The sequence below is a fragment of the Trematomus bernacchii genome, unplaced genomic scaffold (genome assembly GCF_902827165.1).
Source record: "Trematomus bernacchii unplaced genomic scaffold, fTreBer1.1, whole genome shotgun sequence".
In the NCBI taxonomy this organism is placed as follows: domain Eukaryota; kingdom Metazoa; phylum Chordata; class Actinopteri; order Perciformes; family Nototheniidae; genus Trematomus; species Trematomus bernacchii.
The window spans coordinates 1-10,000 of NW_022987475.1; the positions used below are offsets into that span (position 1 = coordinate 1).

At 42.4% G+C, this 10,000-nt stretch overlaps 1 protein-coding gene across 1 annotated transcript; it reads right to left on the reverse strand.

Annotated features, from left to right (window-relative positions):
- Window positions 1–907: 907 nt before the first annotated feature.
- Window positions 908–6,917, reverse strand: LOC117494161 (metabotropic glutamate receptor 1-like; the record flags this gene model as incomplete). Its single annotated transcript, XM_034144908.1, has 5 exons — window positions 6,430–6,917; window positions 5,548–5,775; window positions 4,532–4,781; window positions 1,644–1,879; window positions 908–922 (listed from the first exon to the last, which is right to left on the reverse strand). Coding segments are annotated over exons 1-5 (1,213 nt in total), but the record flags the coding sequence as incomplete, so codon positions are not given.
- Between the last annotated feature and the right edge of the window lie 3,083 nt (window positions 6,918–10,000).

The window sequence follows — 10,000 nt, forward strand, 5'->3', positions numbered from 1 at the left end:
AGAGGGAGAGAAAAGGGAGAGAAGAGGAAGAGCCTGAAGAGCTTCTGCAGAGGAAACGTGACGCATGCAACGCTTCATATTCACGTTGAGGAAAATAAAGAAACTCAAAGAATTAAAATGCCATTCTTGTCAAAAATAATCCAAAAAACATCGTAGATTAAGATTAAAAACCTAAATATATATTTTAAGATATATAGGCTATCATTTATTTCGGAAACATTTGTTGATGTTTATGAAAAAAGACGATAAGCAATATTCGGAGCAACTTCCAAAATAAATATATATTTGTAAAAGTCTCATGTCGGAGCAGAAACATGCTTGGTTAGCGTTGAAGCTAAATCATTCAGGCATTAACACATATACTTTAATCACTTATTAAATCACGATGCTAGCGAAGGAGTAAATAAAAGCGTCTTATAAATAATGTGCAAACGGGAATAAAAGAGTAAACTACAGGAAGGGAAGAGCGATGGAAAAACATTTGAACACCTCGAGAGCATTCAGCTGAAGACGATGACTTTTCAATTCTGCTACATGCATCAGTTTATATTTACGTTTATCAATATGATCAATTCTGGAACAAATATAATCTGAACCTGTCGCATTAGGACTGAAAACATAAACATATGTTGTGTAGAAATATTGTTTTAAATGTAAGAATACGTTGTGGAGACATGCTGATACTGTAAGAACCTGAGCTATTGATTAGGCTCAAACACTCAATGATGTCATAATCAATACTGTATTCTGCATCAGTTTATATTTACCTTGATCAATTTGATGATTTTGAACGTTTTTTTATTTTAAATATTGAATTGAAAACGTAAATATATATTCTCTAGAAGGTATATGTTCTGGAAACATGCTTATTGAGCATTGTTTCTAATATATATTTGTATTGATTTACCTAGCTGCTCGTCCTCTGCGCAGAACAGAAAGAGAAACGTGTTATTGGACTTCCTTAATCATTCATAAAGAGTTCCAGTTTACGACAGCGTCCTCAGGGCTTTGAACGCATCACAACATCTCACTAAGACATGATGCTGTGCAGGAGGCGTGAAGAGGGGGAGGAAGGGAGGAGGAAGGGAGGAGGACGGGAGGAGGAAGGGAGGAGGAAGGGGGGAGGAAGGGAGGAGGAAGGAAGGAGGACGGGAGGAGGAAGGGAGGAGGAAGGGGGGAGGAAGGGAGGAGGAAGGGAGGAGGACGGGAGGAGGAAGGGAGGAGGAAGGGAGGAGGAAGGGAGGAGGTGTTTTGGTACATTTTTATTTTCCTTTCAGGCAGGCAAGTACATGAGGTGTACCCAATGCAAGAGGTTTCTCTGCATTACGAAACAGAAGATACCCTTCCAGGAGTATCACTGTTTAAAATGCAAGAAAGAAATTAAGAATGATGAAGGAAACACTCAAAGGACATCAAATGATACGAAATTCTAGTATTAGTTGTTGAGTGGCAGCCTAGTTTGGGCGATGTTAAGAGATCTTGCATAGGCTTGAATACATACTGTGTTACAGTACACATACTCCCCCTCAGACTGTGTGTAGTCTGTGATATTGGACTGTATAATAAACATTTGATTGATTGAGGTGTGGATGTACCTGAGCAGGAAGGGAGCAGGAAGTGAAGAGGAAGTAAACAGGATGTACCTGAGCAGTTGCGTGCGTAGTTCAGGTTCTCCAGCGGGTGCCCGGGCAGACGGCACTGGAACCGGTACTGCCAGAACTCTGGAAACCACGGGTTCCTGGTGTTGGTGCTGAGCTTCAGTTTCATGAAGTATTCATCGAAGGAAGAGACCTCGTCAGACTGGAGCTTCACCGTGAGACCCCCCACGGCCTCCTGCTCGTATCCCTCCACCACCTCCACCCGATCTGCCCAGCCGTCACTATAAGAGAGAAGAGAGGAAAATAAATGTCAACATTTCTGGAAAGAAAAGTCAAAATTACAAAAAGGTGTTTTTGGGAACATTTGGTGACATTCAGATCGTTATTTTTCCAGATATAAAAAGTTTAGTTCCAAATTTAGAAAAAAGTGAATTTAGAACATGGGATAAGGCCGACACCATCAAAGAGGTAAAAGTCAAAATTCTGAAAGAAAGTAACATTCTGAGAAAAAAGCCACATTTCAGAGAAAAGTAAAAATTCTGGTAAAAAAGTCAAAATCGTGGAAAAAAGTCAAATTTCTGCAAAAATTCTGAGAAACGACCTTTAAAGATCTGCACTGTTAAATGAAAACCTGTCGTCACGCGGCAGGTGAACGGGTCAATATAACAGAATGAAACCCCCCCACTTCATTACTGACATTAACACTATTATTTCTTACATTACACGTTTCCTGATATTTAAATATGCAAATTCGTTGTAATATAATGTTAGTTTGAATCTTCCTGCAGCCTCTCTGCTCACAGAGACTCGATCACACCTCTGCTGAGATCACAGCTCTGCGTGTGACTCTGTGACGCTCAGAGTTTAGAGTTCACATGCTGTTTAAAATCCTCTCTGCATTTTAAATCCTCCTGATGCAGTCTGAGGAGACACATGCTCCTGTTTCTCATCAACACAGCTTCTCATCTGTGTTCCAGATGCAGAGTTACTGGGACGAGAGGAGAGGAAGGAGGGTCTTAGAGAGCAGCGAGACAAAGATCATCTGGAAGAAACACAACTCAGATATCATGAATAATCCTCTGCTCACAAACCTCTCATTATTATAAGACATCATGAATAATTTGCAACTCATGGTAAGGGAAGTGTGAAGGCTCTATATCTACAGAAATACCAGCGTTCACACACACACAGTTTGGCGATGAAATAAAGCAAAGAAGCTGCTTTGTGTCTCTGGCAGAGGACGACTGAGCGGACCCTTTCTGTCCAGCATGAAGCACCTGACCATCTGCTGCCCAGCATCACACACACACACACACACACGCACACGCACACGCACACACACACACAAATACACACACACACACACACACACACACACACACACACACACACACACACACGCACACACACACACACACGCACACACACACACACACACACACACTCACTAACACACAAACACGCACGCACACACACACACATGCACGCACGCGCAAGTGCACGCGCACATGCACACACACACACACACACACACACACACACACACACACACACTTTGATGTTAAGCTGGGGGTGCTGTCCCATATTACCCGGCTGCCTGTGATCTGACAGCGATGCATTATTCATGAACAACGACTCAAAGCATCTTCAGCTTTCAGAAGAAACACAATGTCTGTTCACTGAGAACTTAAAACACATCATCTATACTGAGTGGGAAGGATTTCTATAAAATGAAGCATAAAACTCACAGAATTGTTGTAATTCTTAAAGGTCACCTATCACGCTATGTTTAGGCAACAGCATAGGTCTCAGATATATAGAATTATATAAAAAACATGTCTATGAAGTGTTTTGCTCCAAATACCAAACAGATCCCCCATTCTAGCCATGCCTCATATCCCTCTATTTCACTTCCTGTTTCTAAAGTGCTGATTTGGGGTATAAAGCTTTAACAAATAAAAAAGGAGGGGTCTGAGCTCATGGGGGACCCGGCAGCTACTGTCTAAACTAAATGCTGCCGTGATGAAACGCCATATCATGGATTATCAAGGATTCTCTCTGAAACAGTATGGAGCTCAAAGGCTTTCTCTCTTGCCGGTTATACCACAAGGTGAGTTCCTTTTTATTTCCTGCTTCTTCACACACATGCTCTCCAGTACAGGTTAGCTCTGAGTGTTAGCGATGCTAATGTAAACACCGACCATATTACGTCCAAAACAGTCGGGCATTGTTTCTGATAGCAACGTTTCTGATAGGGCCGTGGGTCCACATTTCAGATATTACGTCATATCGGACGCTAATCTGGATCAGCTCCATTGTTCCCCCGTTTTTAGAGATTTGGGTACGGAGGAAAAGAGAGAGGGTTTTATTTTCTGATGCTGCGTGAGTTCCCCGACACACCGGGGACACATGGTGATGTAGAGAAGACATCACAAAGTGCATTTTGCATGATAGGTCCCCTTTAAGGAAACTACAGGATAAAACTCACCCAATTTGTGTAATTTTAAGGAAAATGCCATTTGTGTGTTCACGTTTTTTTGTCTGATTGTCTGAAGGATTACAGAAAAGCTCCTGGACTGATCTTAATGAAACTTGGCGGGAGTGTTAAACATGGACAAAAATAAATGTAATTCTAAGAAAAGTCAACATTTTAAGAATAAAATCATTTGTGAAAAAAGTTATAATTCTGAAAAAAAAGACAAATACAAATTCTGGAAAAAGGTCAAAATTCTGAGGAAAAAAGAAAAGATTCTGACAAAAATATAAGTTCTTGGAAAAAGTCAGAATTCTGAGAAAAAGTAAAAATTCTGAAAGAAATTCAAATAAGCCATAATTAAAAAAAAAAGTAATAATTCTGAAAAAAAGTTCAAAATTCTGAGAAAATAAAAAAGCCTCAGTAAACTTAAAGAGAGGTATATTTCATCATCTCGTACCTGCCGATGAGCAGGAACTCCCCTGCGACCCCCAGCCTCCTCATGGCCGCCAGCAGGCCTCGAACCGTCATTCCTTCACAGAAACACACCACCACCCGCGCTTTGGGGAGACGCTCTCTCAGCTTCCTCAGCAGCCGGTCGAACTGCTTCTCCCCGGCGTTACTGTAGATCTTATCAGAGTGAGCGATGCAGAGTCCGTCCTGAGACGCCAGCTCTTTAAAAACCTCCATCCCACTCTCTCCGTAGTTTCCTGCAGACACAGCAGGGTCACAAAGGGTTAAAGGTAAGGTAAGGTACATTTATTTAAAAAGCACATTTTCAGACATCGATGATCTGCGTCAATTTATAGTCTAATTTAAAGTGGACCTATCATGCTATATTTGAATAATATAGTGTTGGACCATACCTATATAAGGCATATTTATACTTTTATTTTTCAAAATACCAAACAGATCATGCATTTTAGCCATGCCTCATTTTGCTCAATTTGACAATTTCTAGCTCTGTTTTAGCAAGGGCTGATTCTGTGAGAACAGCACCATCTACTGGCCTGGCATATGTACTACAGCGTCTCCAGCGCTTTCGAACGGCAATGGCCGTGGCTGTCTCCTCCTGATTGGTGGAGTTGGCCCAATAGCCGTAGCGCCACCGTCCTGACGTCAGGACAGTGTTCAAATCTGGATCAGTTTGTATCAGATCCGTTGCAGCCCCTTTTTTAGAGATTTGGGTATGGAGGAAAATAGAGAGGGTTGTGTTTTCTGACACTTGGTGAGTTCCCTGGAACACCGGGGACACATATTCATGTAGAAAAGACGTACACAAGTGCATTTTGCATGATAGGTCCCCTTTAAGTTAAATGTGGGATGGATGTCTTTTGATTCTTGTGGGATTTAGATTTTTTGGATTTATATATTTTTTCTCGTATACTTTTAAATACTTTTTTGAACCAATAAGAAGCCTAATAATGATGGTCAGACAGACAAACTATTAAAAGGTGTACAAATACCCCCTCTTACCCTCTGTGTGTACGGCAGAGACGTAGGTCCAGTTGTAGCGCTTCACGATGTCGATCAGCGCGCGCGCCTGCAGAGTGTCGGAGGGAACGACCCGCAGGAAGTACTTGAACAGCGTCTTGTCGCTCAGATCGATGCTCGTGGCAGAGTAGGCGATCTGAGGGATGTTGAACAGCTGAAGAAGGTTCTGGACCTGGATCGCCACAGAGCTGGAACCAGGCCCGATGACACCTAAAAGATATGGAAAGGACTGTTATTTTGTTTTTATTTCGTTTCTGTTGTGTCATTGTGATGTGCTATATGTGACATGTATGTAGTAACGTGTGTTGTTTGCATTTTATTGTTCTCTCTTATCCTTTCGCCTCTATCTACTTGTCTTTTGTTGGGAAAATACTGAGTGTACTCTTCCAATATGAGAGTACACATGATAACAAAGGTATCCCAACTGTAGCTGTGTTCATGACAGGATGTATGATTACCTAGAAGAGCATCAGGACTGTTTGAGGCATATGATAGCTATGTGATTAACATGATGATTCAGCCTCTATGGAGATAGACATATGACAAGCATGCTCATTTCTGACGTGGAGCTAATCTGAAGTAAACATTGAATACTGCTTTCTATTCCTCCATCTTGTGACTGTGTAACTCCCTCTCTTGGATATCAGCATGTGAAGGACACTGTTCAGGAACTAGTTGATGCTCTGTATGTGATGACTACTTCCATTCTGGAGAGGATCACAGATACATGGATCCTGAGATTGAAGCTCAAGCTGGAGACCAGGGAGAGTTTCCTAACTGTGGGAATCAGTATTTCAATCTCTCTGTCTGTACACACGAACTGAAAGATTGACAATAAAGTTGACTTTGAATTTGACTTGACACCTGCGATGGGTTTCTTAGTGGGCGGCGGCTGAGAGGACGGCGATCCTTCGATGCACCAACGAGATCCTTCGTTTTCATCCCGAATGGAAATCAACGAGTCACGGATAAACTCAATACTTTGCTCCAACGCCACGGATGAATGCCAGCAAGAATCCCTGATCTCACATCCCAGCGAGATGTTGGGAAGCAGATTTGGATCCGCATTAATCCGGTCCAAAGCGTGAAACATGGCCTCCACTCGCTGGATACCGTATTGTTCTCGAACTTCTCCACATTTCCTCTCCGCCACTTTCTCCGCAGACGGCTGGTGGTGCACGGAGAACAAAGCGCCAATGATGATGTCTCCGTCCATTCGAGCGACGAGGCGAGAGGCAGAGCCAGGAGTCGCCGAACGCTCGTATTTTCCATCGTCAGACAACAAAAAGGAGTCCGAGAGGAGGACGGGAAGAAAGAGGAGGAACAGGAGGAGCTTCATGTTGGACATCGTGGAGAAGAGAGGAGAGTCATGGCCGCCGATCCATCATGGAGGTCCATAAATCCACTCAGGAATAAAAAAGGGTTTAACTCTGATCCTCCAGCGGCGTCGCCCTGAGAGGAGAAGCGTGATTAGTCGATTAAAAGAATGAATTAGCAACTATTCGGTTCAACATGCACATAAAACAATCTCTGGTTCCAGCTTCTTAAATGTGCTGCTTTACTTTCTGTTCTTTAAAGGCCGAGTGATATAGAAATATCATATCGATAACGTGACGAGACAAGATATCTCTTAAGTTCTGGAATGTGCACACAGAAAAGAAGACAACTGAAATCGAGATAATAACATATTTGTCTTATACCAACTAGACCAGCGGTTCTCAACTGGTCAGGCCTCGGGACCCACTTTTTACTTTGTCAATACCCACCATTTTGAACCACTCAAATCTATTCAACAAAAAATAGTGCTGTAATATATATACGCTTTTCAGCATACAATATTAATTAAAGTGAAGTACAGTGCATACATCCGTTCACAGAACCAAAGTATGCTTTTAAAAAGGTTTAATGAGATGATGGAATCAAAGCTGAACTGTATAACATAAAAAGGCACTCATGCTGAAAACCCAACCCCAGAAGGGGGTCTGGGGGGATTCTCCCCCAGGAGATTTTTAGAAATACTAACATAAACTACGCATTCTATTACTACCCGACATATTAATAATATTTTCTGCCATTGTTTGTTTTTCACGGGCCTTCAAAATAAAAGTAAGTTCACTCACACATCCGCGACCCACTCGAAACGGATCCGCGACCCACTTTTGGGTCGCGACCCACCAGTTGAGAACCACTGAACTAGACTGTTGCTTCACTGGGTCATCACAGAAATCAAAAAATTAAGAAGATGTAACATATCTCGTCTTTTGATATTGCTCACAAGTGTTTGGAAAGTTCTTATTCGTTAACACTTGATTATTTGTTTTATTGGACAGATCTGAGTTTCTCCCAGAGCTGGAAGAAGCACGGTCAAAACACTCCATTACAAGTAAAAGTCCTGCATTCAAAATTGTACTTAAAGGTCCCACATTGTACTCTTTCTCAACTCTATATCCCAGGTCTCAGATATATCCAGAGCCTGTCTCTGATTGGCTGAAACACCAAACAGATCATTGCAGCATTACCCATAATCCCCTCTGTTTCAGCCCTGTTTCCAAAGTGCTGATTCTCTGTCTGTTACTTTAGATGAAAATAAGGAGCCCCTCCCCACGCCCCTCTGAGAGAGATTTGGTTAAAAAGAACTCAATGGTGCTCTAGGAGGAGATTCAGGTGATAAGGTGGGGGGGGGGGTTACCTTGGTTGGTGATTGGCTAATGGTTACACAAGACAAAACATCGTTATGACATCATCAAGTGGCCAAAAAAACATGTTGATGTAGAAGAGACATGAAGAAGAGGGGACACATGTTGATGTAGAAGAGACATGAAGAAGAGGGGACACATGTTGATGTAGAAGAGACATGAAGAAGAGGGGACACATGTTGATGTAGAAGAGACATGAAGAAGTGGATGTTGCATGATAGGTGACCTTTAAATAAGAGTAAAAAAGTATTAGCATTAGAAAAGTACAGTACTTGAGTAAATGTACTTATTTACATTACACCACTGGTTTCTCCATATATAAACATGCCTTTGAATATACAACAGATAAGTCCTTCAGCATGATCACCAATCTACTAAAGAAATATTAGAAACACTTAAAGGACAGATTAGTAAACTAAATGGAAAACAGACAGAAAACTTGCGTCCAAAACATAGAAAAGCTTGGGAGTCCTGCTGCTGTAATTAGATATATCATCATGCACATGGTACACATCAGCAGGGAGCATGTTACACATCAGCAGGGATCATGTTACACATCAGCAGGGAGCATGTTACACATCAGCAGGGATCATGTTACACATCAGCAGGGATCATGTTACACATCAGCAGGGAGCATGTAACCCCTAGATTCCACCGGGTCCGTCTGCGCTGCATTACGGCTGCGCCGTGGTTTTGGTCCGGCCTCCTCCGGCGTCATACCCTACCAGGCGCGTTTCAGAAGCATTTCAGAAGCAGTTTTTGTTGATTTGGGCATATTTCCTGGACAGGCTACTTTGTACAGACAAAGTTAATAATAATTGTAATATTCCAGTTATAAACGACATGAATCAAAGATGTGTTGCTGTATTTTAGTGGTAAAAAAATGCATTCATCATCATCATTATTCTATATATATATAATTTACACAGTGCCTGTAAACCGGAGGAGAATGCTGGCATTTCTCCTCCTACTTGAAAGACTACGGAGGGATAGGGTCTGCAAAATTAGTTTGTGTGTGTGTATATATCTATATATATATATGCTATATATGCTCTGAACGTTCCACTTCCTGCCTGCAAAAATAGGATTCATCCTAATTTTAGAGGAGCCCTGCGCCGAGCCGCTTCTGGGACGCTTCTGAGCCGTAACGCGCCGCGTGTGGTGGAATAGCACCCATTGACTAGAGTGGCCGCGATCGCCGTGAGCGCCGCGGCGCAGCCGTAACGGGGCCGTAACGCGCCGCAGACGGACCTGGTGGAATCTAGGGGTTACACATCAGCAGGGAGCATGTTACAAAGACAAATCGAGTTAAAGGGCCCATGTCATGCTTTTCCGGTTATTACCCGTCCCCTTGTGTGTTATGAAGGTTGTTCTGCATGTAAACGGTCTGCAGAGTCAAAAACCCTCAAAGTACACCCTGTAGCGAGTAAAACTCTAACACTGTCTATGCTGCCCCAAAACGCCTCGTTGGAGATTTCTCATTTTCCATTGTTTACTTCCTGGGTATAGTGACGTGTGAATACCCAGAGGCCACACCCTCTGCCAGCCTTTCACGAAACAAAGCTTCCCAAACCTTTCAGCGATTCATGCCGGATATGCACAGCGTAGGGCACTGAAGAACGATGCTGTTCCTACTTTGTTTGGACCAGCGGGAGATTTGGGTACACAACCTGTAAGTATTCATTGTTGTTTGTGTATTTATGATGTTTAAAACAAACAAGGTATCTACCACGACTGTT